At 35.9% G+C, this 13,626-nt stretch overlaps 1 protein-coding gene across 3 annotated transcripts in view; it reads left to right on the plus strand.

The window, feature by feature from the left end:
- SLC39A10 (solute carrier family 39 member 10) overlaps positions 1–13,626 on the plus strand; it is a 92,511-nt gene that overhangs the window by 58,050 nt on the left and 20,835 nt on the right. For all 3 annotated transcript variants that reach the window (XM_053665178.1, XM_037142010.2, XM_053665177.1), the window contains exons 4-5: positions 7,593–7,762; positions 9,870–10,058. In XM_053665178.1, coding sequence (XP_053521153.1) covers positions 7,593–7,762; positions 9,870–10,058 — 359 coding nt within the window. The remainder of the gene's footprint in view (positions 1–7,592; positions 7,763–9,869; positions 10,059–13,626) is intronic.

Raw genomic sequence — 13,626 nt, forward strand, 5'->3', positions numbered from 1 at the left:
CTCAACATTGTTTCTATACTACTTTTTTTAAATATAATTGAATTAGAAAGTAGTTCCAGTTTATTGTCTTCCTTGTGGTGTCTTTCAATATGTTTTAATATGTGTGTTTAAAAAACATTGGGGGAAGATACAGTACAATTTACTACCTCTTCCGGTATTTATGGACGAATGCTTTGTTAGAGAACTAGATTTAAAAGGATATACAGGTTTGTGACAAATGGATTGTTCTTGATGGGCAAATGTGAGTAACAGGGCCCCTAATTAAAGTTATTTGGTGTCTTGGCCCTGGCTGGTGTAGCTCAGTGGATTGAGCTTGGGCCTGCGGACCAAACAACCGAGGTTCGATTCCCAGTCAGTGCACATGCCTGGGTTGCAGGCCAGTTCCCAGCAGGGGATGCACGAGAGGCAACCATACATTGATATTTCTCTCCCTCTCTCCTTCCCTTCCCCTCTAAAGATAAATAAATAAAACTTTAAAAAAAGTTATTTGGTGTTCTAATTGCCCAGTATTTAGCAGGGTTTGAGAGGCTCTGGTAAAAAGCTAAGGTTTTTGTTTTTAAGGAAGTATAAAGGGAAGCCAGTGTGGTTCAACCCTAGGAATGTCTCAGAAATGTCAGTATTTGGCATATGAACTTCATCATGGGCATTTCTAAAGAGCTCAACTAAGGTGCAACCAAAACTATTTTCAAACTTTTCTGCGCCCTTTTCCCTATCTATAGTGACTCAATAGTTCCACTTTGACGTTCACAGGTACCTCACACTTAGTATTTCCAAACTTTACTCCACATACAATTTGTATCTTTTACTGAATCCCAGTCTATTAAAATCCATGCTTTTGATAATCTGAAAATCTTTGACTTTTTTCTCTCAAGTGTTTGTTTCCTTTTTTCCTTGTATAGTCAGTTGTCAAGTCCAATTGAGTCTTCTCTTAAATATCTCTTAATTCACTGTGTTATGACTTCAGTTCAGGTCCTTGGTTTTTTATTGAATTGTTGAAATAACTTTATAACCTTTCCTGTCTATGTTCTTGACCCCTGGACTTCATCATCTTTAGCACTTAAGCTAGATCTGTCTTTCTAAATTGCAAGTGAGATTCTCTGATGAGTTCTTTCTTTGTAGTGATAGTTAACATTTTTATTTTATATATTAGCAATTAGGAATAGCAGGCACTTTTCTAAACTCAGTTTATTGACTCCTCAAAACAGTCCTGTGAGGTGGAGAATGTTATCCTCATTACTTTGCCAAAGTCTCAGACCAGTAAATGAGATTACTAGAAGCTAGAATCCAATGCTTGGATTCTAGCTTAGGAAGTTGAACTAATTTGTTATCCATGTTCTAGGTGTTGTACGTGCTTTTTTCTTTTCATTAAATTTTAACAGTAATCTATTAAAGTATTATATGAGGGAGCTATTAAATGATTCTTAAAGGTAAGGGAGCTGGGGTACAGAAAAGTTTAGAAACTTAACCAAAATTCCTGCCCTAACAAATGATGAGCCTACAAACCCTAAAGTTGTCTGATAAATCCTGTAGGGAGTTCATCACTATGCCATTATCTTCCAAAATTAGTTAATTCTGGTATCAACTTGGTGTTATCTCTAATATCTAATATCTCTAATATTTTTATTTATGTTTTATATATTAAAAGCAATAATATGAATTTGATGTCATGTGTTATATTTTTCCTCAGATATTTTAGGAAACTGCATTGTGCTTTATTGTTTAAAGTTCAAAGTCCTTTATTCAGCCAGTCAGGATTTCTAGAATATAAACTCTGCCTGCCTGTCTTCCATTCTTATCCCCCATCATTCATTTATTTCTTCTTCACTCTAATCATAGCAAACTTCTGATAATAGGTTATGCTGTTTCGTCCTCATTCTTCACAGCCTTTTCACATTCTAAACCTCTCTACCTGACTGACTACTGTGATTCCTCAAAATTTCAGCTCAAGGATTAGCCTCTCTGAGATAATTTACCGATCATCCTAGGATTAATTAAATCTCCTTTCTTGACACCCTGTGGATATTTTCATCATAGCACAGAGCTTGGGGGATCTTAATAATTGTATCAACTGTTTTTGTGACTTCACTTGCTTGAAGGAACTGACTCTTTTATCTCAGCATCGGAAGTGCCTAAGATAAAGGGAACTTTGGACCAAAAGTAAGCGCTAGTATATTGGTTAAATGAATTAATTGCTTAAGATTAGCCTATAAGGGTTCAATTATAAGCCAGGAAAGACACTTGTTGAAAATGAGGCTTTGAAAATCATCTTATGAATATATCAATCAACCTGATGAACTTGGGTAGGTAATATTTGGTGAGTGGGATTTCCATGAACTTAATCATGTGCAGAATCATGTTGAACACAGTGCTGGTTGAAATGCCCAAGATGTAGTGGTGCTATTGCATAGTCATTAAAATGATTATATCAATTTAATAGGGCCTAAAAACAGAATTCTGAGATAAAGTTGAAAGGACAGAATTAAAATGTTTTTCTTAGTGTAGTAATAAGGTTTAAAAATATTATATTTCAGTATATAAGGTTTACTTGGGGTAGAGATATTTCTTAAAGCTTGAAAGAATACAAACAAAGTGCTCTCAATGTATATAACAAAGTAAGTCTTTTAGGTGCTGCCTATTCTTAGTTAATTTCTTTGCAGTAGGAAAGTAACTTGAGAATAGGTAAATTAATCATGATTGCCTATATTGTTGGAACCTTACCCTGTACTGTTCTAAACACTTCTACAGGTGTTTAATATGCTTCATTTAACTGTTAAACCCATGAGATAGGTACTTTTATTAACTTCTATTTGCTGAGGAAAGGAGGCTTTGAGAAGTTAACTTCCATAATGTCACATAGCTGCCAGGGAACCTATCTGCCTAATCGGAATTAGAGTATTGTCTGTGTAGAAGCCTAGAAACAAACCTTCAGAAAGAGAAACTAAGAAAACAGTCCTGTTTACAATTCAATCAATCAATCAATCAATAAATAAGGCACCTAGGAATAAATGTAGCCAAGGAAGTAAAATATCTTTTCTCAGAAAATTTTAAAATGGAAGAAGGTACAAATAAGTTGAAGCACATACCAAATTCATGCATAGGAAGACTTAGCATCATTAAAATGTTCATACTACCAAGCAGTCTATGGATTTAAAGTAATCCCTATCAAAATACCAATTGAATTTTCATAGAACTAGAACAAATATTCTAAAAATTTGTGTGGAACCACAACAGACTCCAAATAGCCTTGGCAATCTTGAGAAAGAAGAACAAAGTTGGAGGCATCATGCTACTTGATACCAAACTATATACTACAAGGCATGGTACTGGCATAAAAACAGACCAACAGATCAATAGATCAGTGGAACATAATAAAGAACCCAGAAAATAAGCCCACATCTTTATGGTCAATTAATATATGACAGAGGAAATAAGAACATACAATGGGATAAGGACAATCTATTCAATAAATGGTATTGGGAAATTTGTGCAGGTACATGCAAAAAAATGAAAGTAGACCATGTCTTTACACGGATACAAGAATAAACTCAAAATTGATTAAACACTTAAATGTAGATAGCCAGAGGGAAGAGAGGGCGAGGGATGTGGGCAGGTGCATGGGAATGGAGATATCTGTAATAGTGTAAACAATAAAAATAAAGAAAAAAAAAGACTTAAATGTAAGACTCCAAACTGTAGTAATCATAGAAGAAAACATAGGCAGTAAAATCTCAGGCATTTCTCATGGCAGTATTTTTTCTGGTATATCTTTTCAGGCAAGGGAAACAAAGGAAAAGCCAGTGGGACTACATCAAACTAACAAGTTTTTGTGCAGGAAAGAAAACTATCAACAAAATAGAAAGACAGCCCATTGAATGGGAGAACATACTTGCCAAAGCTATGTCTGATTAGGGGTGAATATTCAAAATTTATTAAGCACTTGACTCAATACCAAAATCAAACAATCCAATTGATGGCCAGAGAGAAGGGGGCTGCAGGGGCTGAGTGGAGGCAGGCAAAGGGGGACAGAAATGGGGACATCTGCAATAGTGTCAATAAGTGTCAATAATAAGAATAAAGAAAAAGCCCTGGCTGGTGTAGCTCAGCGGATTGAGCACGGGTCTGCGAACCAAAGGATCGCGGTTCGATTCCCAGTCAGGGCATATGCCTGGGTTGCAGGCCAGTTCCCAGCAGGGGACGCACAACAGGCAACCATACATTGATATTTCTCTCCCTCTCTCCTTCCCTTCCCCTCTAAAGATAAATAAATAAAAATCTTTGAAAAAATAAAGAAAACATTTTGAAGTTTTTAAAAAGGTGTTGAGGAGAAAAAAAATGGGCAAAGGACCTGAATAGACATTTCTCCAAAGCGGACATACAGATGGCCAATAGAGATATGAAAAGATACTTGGTATCACTAATTATAGGAAAAATGCAAATTAAAACCTCAGTGAGATATCATCTCACATCCGTCAGAATGGCCATCATTATTCAACAAACGAGTGCTGGTGAGGCTGTGGAGAAAAGGGAACCTTCTAGCACTGTCAGTGGGAATGCAGACTGGTGCTGCTACTGTGGAAAACAGTACCGAGTTTCCTCAAAAAACTAAAGCTGGAACTACATTATGACCTGGTAGTTCCGCTTCTGGTAACACTTCTGAAGAAACCCAAAAACACTGATTCAAAAGAAGACATGCCTCCCCTATGTTCATTGCAGTCCTATTTACAACAGCCAAGATTTGGACTCAGCCCAAGTGCCCACCAGTAGATGAGTGGATACAAAAGCCGTGGTACATTTGCACAATAGAACACGACTTGGCTGTAAATGAGAAGGACGTCTTTCCTTTTTTGACAGTATGGATGGGCCTGGAGAGTATTATGCTAAGTGAAATAAGCCAGTCAGAGAAAAATAAATACCATGTGATTTCACTCATCCATGGAATCTGATGAATAAAATAACAAACAAAATAGACTCATAGATTCTGAGAAATGACTGACAGCTGTCAGAGGGGAGGGATGGGGTTAGGGGCCTGGGCGAAAATAGGTGAAGGGATTACACTAAAAAAAAACCCCTCATAGATAATAGACCTCGGTGTGGCGATTACCAGAGGGAAAGGGGGTGGGAGGCAGGAAGGAGAGGGTGTGGGGGTGGAATAAGGTGATGGAAGGAGACAGCACTGGGTGGTATACACACCCGATGTATTACAGAATTGTACTCTTGAAACCCATATAGTTTTATTAACCAATATAACCCCAATTAATTCACTAAAATATTTTTAAAAATGAACAATAAAAGCCTTTGAATGTAACCTCTGTCTTTAACCTAGGCTATGCTGCACTGCTTTGCTAGAATAGGTTAAAAAGGTTCTTTGCTAGAAGATAAAAAGGTTCTTTGCAAGAATATGACAGGGAGGTAGTTATCTTTAGTTATCTGTTAAAACACCACTAAAGTGATGATAGAGGTAAATATTGGTATGTAATTATTACTATAATTCTAGAGTAGTAAGGAAAAATACAAGAATAGTCTTTTAGGTAGACAAGCTAGGTTCAGTCTGGTAGGATCAGTAAAGCAGAGAAAAGTGAGTCCACACCCCAGATTTGAATGCTGATTTTTGGATAAAATATGTTCCCCTTGCTGGCTTCCTATTCACTGATCTTTGTAGATGAGTAAATATTTCAAGAGTTACTGTCATTTGCAGGTGCTTCTATATTCTCCTTGTGACAGGAAAGGGAAGCTAGGCCAGAGATTACTTAACTTAATTAAAAATAAAATTAATTTGTTCTATACAGAGAAAAAGGAAGACTGATGGGATTATCACATCAACAGTTAAGATGAATAGCCTTTTCTGTCTTTAAGGCCTTGAAAAATTCTACATCTTTGCTTTTCACATCAACTGTGGATTATGACTTAAAGAGTTTTTGAGTTGCAATATTGGCATAATCTATTTTATAAGCTGTTGACAGATGCTTGACTATAATAATATTGAAAATTACAACTCAATCTGAAAAGCTTAAAGACAAATATATTACTAATAGTAAATATTGATTAGTTGTTTGCAGGTGGTTAGTAGCATGGTCAGAAATGAAGACTGAATTCTATCCCAATAGATGTTAGTAATTGTTAGAGAGAAAGCCCTTATAGAAATTATTTTTAATGACTGCCGCACCATTAAGAAAGGTTGACTTGTTCTGTGTAAATCTCCCATAGTGACACAGCCACTACCTCATTAACTGTTCAAAGAGTGCTGTAAACCAAATACATTATATACTGTGTATGGTAGAAATCGTTTGTTTCACAAGATTGGCTCATTTAGTCATAGAGTTGACCCTAGCTTAATTACCAAGGGGGTTTGTGAGCAGGTCGCTAAGCATTTTATGCCAATTAAAATGCTGAAACAGTATACAAAACTGCCATCTTGCACATGCTTTGAACCAAGTTAATTAGAAAGTTTCCACAGATGAGTTCTTTTTAAAAGAATGCATTTTCTCTCTAGATAATGAGAAAGGGAGTTGGTGAATAACTAAGCTTGAAGACCTTTAACATTTTAAGCAACTCAATTTGCAGAATAAGTGAAGCTTGTTTCAGACATTTATTTAGAGGGTTTTTTTTTTTATTGCATTTGGTATCTTGGATACAAATAAAACATTTACCAGTTATATGTAATAGTTTGTATATTGTTAGTTTGGTGTAAGTTTTATAAAAGATGCCTTTATTATTTTTGTTTTTTGGTTTTGCTTTATACTAAATAAATTATGATTGAAAAAGCACAATAATTTGATTAAAAATCAGAAGAATTTTATTACCCAAATTGCTTTTTTCAACACCTAGGAAATTATGATAGCTTTTATTTAAGCTCAAATGTAAATATTACTAATTGTAAAATGTGAAGTTTGTTTTCTTGAAGTAGTGAATTGTACACAAAGCTAAGTTGCAGGAAGGAGTTTAGAACTGGCTGTGGAGGAGAGATGATGTTGAGGAAAACAACTGAGTTATCCTTTAGAGCAGATGTAAAATTATCCTTTTACATCACTGTGATGTAAAAATTAGAAGTGAAGTACAGCGAAGCTACCATACCAGTAATAAGGCTCTTTTGTATGCCATGTGAATATATTTCCATTTGGGGCTGAAAGGTAGTTTCTTAAGCTTTGTATTAGGAAGATTTACAAAAATTACAGTACTTTAGATATTTGGCTTCCTTTAAAGCTCACAGGAGAGGTTTATAATTACATTCTTCAAAGTTCTATTGCTGTAGCTGTGCCTTTAGGATTAGTAAAATTTAATGTACAATTTAGATATTGAGTGAATCACAGTCTTAAGTCATTTTAAGTCCATGTTTTTGGTAAGGTGGGCCACTGAAGATACTGTTTATAATTTTTCCGAATTTCTTTATTCATTTTTAAGTGTTCAAATTAGCTTTATGGTGTTTTGTTTTGTTTTTAAATACAGCAGTGCCAAAATATAAAGTTTCTGAAAAAGCATAGTCTGGGTAAAAGAACCTATTGTCTGTGACTCATTTATCTTACATTTAGTATTTCTTGGGAACTTTGTTGGTTTGTTTTGTCATGCTAATGTTGATTCCAATTTCTTTCCTACAGCATGGATTTGTGGCATCATTTCTATCACTGTCATTAGCCTGCTGTCCTTGCTAGGCGTGATCCTGGTGCCCATCATCAACCAAGGATGCTTCAAGTTCCTCCTCACGTTCCTTGTCGCTCTGGCTGTGGGAACGATGAGTGGAGACGCCCTTCTTCACCTACTGCCCCATGTAAGAAACGTTTTCAAACTTTAAAAAAACTAAGAATAAAAATATTTAAGCTAAAAATGTCTTTCATTAGCAAGCTGTAGCACAATCTAGTATTCATGCTATTTTGTTTGCTTAATAGGATAAAGTATTTATTCCCATTTGAACAGTTTTAATAGCAGCACTTTTGAAATAAACTGAATGGTTAGGTTTCAGAATAACAAAAAAAACTGGTAATGTAGTTTTATGTTCACCTGTTATAATGTGTACATATCAAATCACAAGATACACGTTAAATATCTTACATTTTATAATTTAGTTATGCCTCAGTAAAACTAACTTAAAAACAGAAGAAAATCTTGCTTTATTGGCATTTCTGAAAATAAATGATTAAAAAATCAGTGAGTGATTTTTTTATCTCTGTAGATATTAAGGAAGCCTTAGAAGAAATGTATAAGGGATCTTTTTATTTTCTTAAAGATTTTATTTATTTATTTTTAGAGAGGGGAGGGTGGGAGAACAAGAGGGAGAGAAACATTAGTGGGTGGTTGCCTCTTGAACACCCCTTACTGGGAACCTGGCCTACAACCCAGGCATGTGCCCTGATTGGGAATCAAACCAGCAACCCTTTGGTTTGCAGGCTGTTGCTCAGTCCACCGAGCCACACCAGCCAGAGCATATAAGGGATACTGTAGTGACTGTATGTACCTGTATAGCCACTGCGCCACAGGCATCTTTATTGGAGCAGGAATAGATAGACCAGCTCAGCTATTGTAGGCATTTAGCTCTTTACAAACTGAGCCATTTACCTTTTCCCCTGGCCTGCCACTTGTTTTTGAACAAGTGGGTACACTTCTAATGATGTGATTATAAGCCCAAACTTTTAGTGCCTTGATTATGCCTTTTGCAGTCTATTTTGTTGCCAGTTAAGAGTATTTGATCTAGTGTTGATTGTTTTTACATCACTGTATGAAAACATTGGGACTTTTTTATTCCAAATGTAAAAAAAACAGGTTTGAATTTTTTTTGTATTCTCACTGCCTCCCTCCCAAAGTGTTTGGGAGACAAAATTGTACTTGTTTGTTGTATATACTGCTTCTCTCCCTCTGTACTCTTGGTTGAGAATTCCATAGGTAGCATCTAGAACAATGTATGGCATGCCTTTAAAAAAGTAATTAATTCCTCTTAAAATAGAATATAATTTTTTAAAGTTCAGTCATTATATTGTATATTATTTACTTGTTTTCCTCTTTATTTCCACCTCATTGCTTGCCTTTCTGTCAAGAGGAATAGCAACAGTCTGTTTCAAAACTGGGCCTAATGAGAACAGTTGAAGTGAAAAACAAACTTTTAGTGCTGCGTAACTTATATTTTCCTCAAAAAATTTTTATTGAATAAAATTAATACCATTTTGAATGGGTTTTCTTCCTTTGTGAAGTTCAGAAACCTCTTCTGTTGACCACTAGCAAACGGGGAAAGACTGCAAGTGTTATAAGCAAGGAAATACGTAAGAATAGTTCTAATGCCTAAAGTTCTCTAAGGTTAATATTGTGCCTTTATTTCACAATTAAAAATACATTTCACAATTAAAAATAACCTTATTTCCGCATATATATTTATTTTTGCTTAAGTTTAAAATATAGAAAATTAAGCATGTATTTCATGCTTAATTGTTTTTCAAGCACGCTTAATTAAGCATGTATAATTAGTTTAAGAAAAAGTTAGATTACAGGGAGTCATAATGATCACCTGCTGGAGAATTAGTTTGTTTTAGTTTTACTAAATATTAGGTGTTTATCTGGGTCTTGTTCATTTAAATTTACAAAGGACCCATCACTCCTATTCTCTATTGCTTACTCGGTTCTCCCACTATAATATGTACCTTCACCCCATAGGCTTTTGAGTTTGGGGTCTTTGTTTTAGAGTCACCATGAACTGTACAATAGTACTTTTCAGGCCACTGAATATAGCAAAATTAACTGGAAGAGTACTTATTTTCAAGTGAGATAATATTTAAGGGCCACTTCCGAAATTAAAAAGTATTTTTTCTGTATTATCTAGATTACAATCTTGGAATTTAAAATGGCATTCCCATGACTTGTTTAGAAGTTTTTCTTATTTTTAATAATAGTCTCAGGGTGGACATGATCACAGTCATCAGCATGCACATGGGCATGGCCATTCTCATGGACACGAATCCAAGAAGTTTTTGGAAGAGTATGATGCTGTATTGAAAGGACTTGTCGCTCTAGGAGGCATTTACTTGTTATTTATCATTGAACACTGCCTTAGAATGTTTAAGCACTACAAACAGCAAAGAGTAAGTACTTTTGAATTGTTTATTTCATTTTCTGGGGTATAAAACTCAAAACGAAGACCATTATTTTCTGGCCATATGCTTAATTATGGTATTGTTGTGTATTAAATCTCTATCAGGAATAAATGGCTTTGATCTTGGCCATTTTTTTCACATTTATAATCAAGAGATAGCAGTCTCAGTCTTAGAGCATTTGCATTATCACATCTTACCTAATTGATTTAAGTAGGATGGAAAAAGCTATTGGTCAATTTATGCTTATAAAAATGCAAAAATGTATAAATAGAAGCAAGTTTCTTCAGTCTTCTTAGGTAATATTTTCAAGTATAAATGGCTTTTATTGTCATATATTATAGTGAAAATGTTTTCAGACAGCATTTCTTTATCAGAAAAGCCTTGTCAATGGTAATACTAGAGGTAATAAGAACTTAGATTCTTGAATATATTTCACTAACATGCTTGTGATACTAATGCTGATTATCTGCAATATATTATCTTCAAGTAAGTAAATCCAGAGAACATTTTTATGTGCCTTTCCACAAAAAAAGGTTAAAAAATTCTTATATTTTGTTAATTAACTATAAATATTCAAAAAAGAAAAAACATCTTTTTTGGGGGGAACATTGGGTAGTCATGATCATAATGTATAGAGTCCACACTTACGGTACTATTTTTATACTGTTTCGATATACACATATTTTGTGTACGTACGTGTTTTGTGTGTATCCTTGAGGCAAGATCAGTGGTTTATAATAGAGCCCTGAACTGGAGCACAGGGCACGTGCTTCTGGTCCTTGCTCGGCCGCACACTGGCTATGAAACTGATTCGTTCCTCCTGACTTCCAGTTGCTACCAAAATCTATGGGAAATAAATCCTGTGTCTTATTTTTATACTATATTCCAAGCAGTGTATTTAATTTTTAAGTGCCATATTTTTGTCAGGACACCATCATATTTAACTGTCTCCAAAGGAGGAGCGATCGAGATGGTGTGCCCAGGGAAGAATTACCTGAGGAGTGGTGGAAGGCACTGGGGAGGACCACCGTGTAGAAAAGTGAAAGAGGTGGAATGGTCTTTGGTTTTTGAAGGGTGTGTAGAAGGTCATGTCTGTGGGTGAAGAACAGAATGTGGTGGGAAGGAGGGATGACAAGATAGAGTGGCTGAAGGAAGTGTGTCAGCGAAGAAGATTCCTGCCAAGTCATTTAGAAAAAGTGATGTGGGCTCGAACAAGGCATGGCGTGAGGAGTGGGGAAGAGGAGGTGATTAAGCAAACTGTTAAAATGAAAGAATCAATAAGAAGACTTGGTATCTGATTAGATGTATTAAATACAAGAATTCAAAGTTCCTCTCTGTGAGTACCTAATTTAAAACAGTTACGTATTGCAAAGTATATTGAAATTCCTGTGAAGCCCTAGTTTTGTTGTATATACCAACACTGAAACCAGCAGATATTAAGTACTTAATGTGTATAAATTATTAGGGACTGCATAATTTACAAATATGTGCAAAAATTTTTTTTTATAATTTTGATCTCATCTTGAACCTAAATTTACCACCAAAATTAAACACATTTATTTTTGTAAACTAAACTCATGTAGGTACACAGAGTCCCCAAAATAGGGCAGCTTTTTTTGTAAATTTGAAATTGTGGGAAATAAAAAACTAAAGGGAATGCCTTTGGCAGGAAGAGTATTGCAAATCTAATACGAAATTCTTCAATTATATCAAAGAAAGGAATCTAGGCAGATAAAGCAGCACATCTCCTTTATGATAAATAGAACAACAAGTAATCTAAAATGGAAAAATGTAGGCATTTTTTGAAGGAAGGAGATTAGTGATACTTGAACAGAACAGACATTGGTTGTCCGATACTGGAAAAGAGCTTTCAGGGCATTGGTTGAATGTACCGGACGATGACTAGTCTCAGCAGGACTGAGGCTTTCAGGGCAATGATTTGGCAAGTCGTTAGGAAAGTGGACAATCAGGACCAAAGCAATTAAACAAAATCCCAGCTGTCGTTCGTGTTTTCTTCACTTTCTGTCACCCTCTCATTGACTTTTGCACTGTCATTGGCTCCTTCTTCCTTTTTTTTCTTCATTAACTGTGACTGATGTTTCTTTTTAGGATGTCTCCGTATTATTTTCTGTTGAACATTTACTATTTCCCCAGTTTCTGCTATCTATTGCTATGAGGCAGAACAACCCAAAACTTAATGGCTTATAACAATAATTTATTATTTCTCTTAATTCTGTCAGGAACTTAAGCAGAATTCAGCTGGGCAGTTTTTTTGCTTCACTTCGTGTCAGCTAGAGTCATTCTCTGCTCTATGCAAACTTGGGCAGCCAGGGCAAGGCAGGGCTGAAGGCCCGAAAAATGCTTCACTCTATGTCTGTATGCCTCCATCTTGCTACTTCTTCCATATGGCCTCTCATCAAAGTCTAGACTGAGCTTCTGCATGGCAGAGTAACTAGTTTCTGTGAACAAAAGCAAAAGGTGCCAGGCCTGTCCCTGGCACAGCATAGCTTCTGTCACATTTGATTGGTGAAGGGAAGTCAAAAGGCCAGCCAAAATTCAAGGGCAGAGGATAGACTTCATGTTCTTGCGGGTGGAGAAGAATGCTCAGACAGGCAGGGAAGAAATTGATGGTGGCTGTCTCTGAAGACTCTTACCACACAAGTAGCAGTAACAGGCTTGCTTATGCAGCAGCTAGAAGGCTGAAACATCTGAAACATAGCTTACAGCCTATAAGCAAAGCCAACTACAAGAAAATGCTCTGCCAGTCAGTAAGCATCTCCCAGAGAATACTGCTTTTTACTTTCACACTATCCTAACGTACTTGATTATTTGTTCTCTTAAGTTAACATAGATTAGAACTTCAAGCTAGAAGAGTTGTCAGTGGTAGTTACTTGATAAAAGAAAAAAGCAGACTATTGCAAGATAAGATAGGAAAATTCAAACACAAACAATGAAGTATAATAATTAGAATTAATTAATAATTAAGAACAGATTCGATCAGAAACAGAACTTACCTTTTTTTCTGATTTTTTAAAAATTTTTTAATTTTTTTAATTGATTATGCTGTTACAGTTGTTCTATTCCCCCCTTCATTCCCCTCCACCCTACCCCCCCATCCCCACCATTACCCCCCCTTTAGTTTATGACCATGTGTCTCAAGTCCTTTAGATTCTATATTTCCCATGCTATTCTTGCCCCCCCATCTATTTTCTATCTACTATCTATGCTACTTACTTTCTGTACCTTCTCCCCCCATCTCCTCCTCCCACTCCCCTGTTGCTAACCCTCCTTGAGATCTTCATTTCTATGTTTCCACTCCTGATCTAGCTGTCCTTTTAGTTTGCTTTCGTTTTAGGTGTGGTTGTTAATAACTGTGAGTTTGCTGTCCTTTCACTGTTCATGTTTCTTTAACTTCTTTTTCTTAGATATGTCCCCTTAACATTTCATATAATAAGGGCGGTTGGACCGGGCCCGGCATCCCCGCGGCAAGCGGCAGTAGAGGGCGTCGCCATTTCCCCGCTCTGACCACGCCCCCACAAAACTTACCTTTACTGCA

This window comes from Artibeus jamaicensis, unplaced genomic scaffold (genome assembly GCF_021234435.1).
Source record: "Artibeus jamaicensis isolate MK-2021 breed Jamaican fruit bat unplaced genomic scaffold, CSHL_Jam_final contig_391, whole genome shotgun sequence".
Classification (NCBI taxonomy): domain Eukaryota; kingdom Metazoa; phylum Chordata; class Mammalia; order Chiroptera; family Phyllostomidae; genus Artibeus; species Artibeus jamaicensis.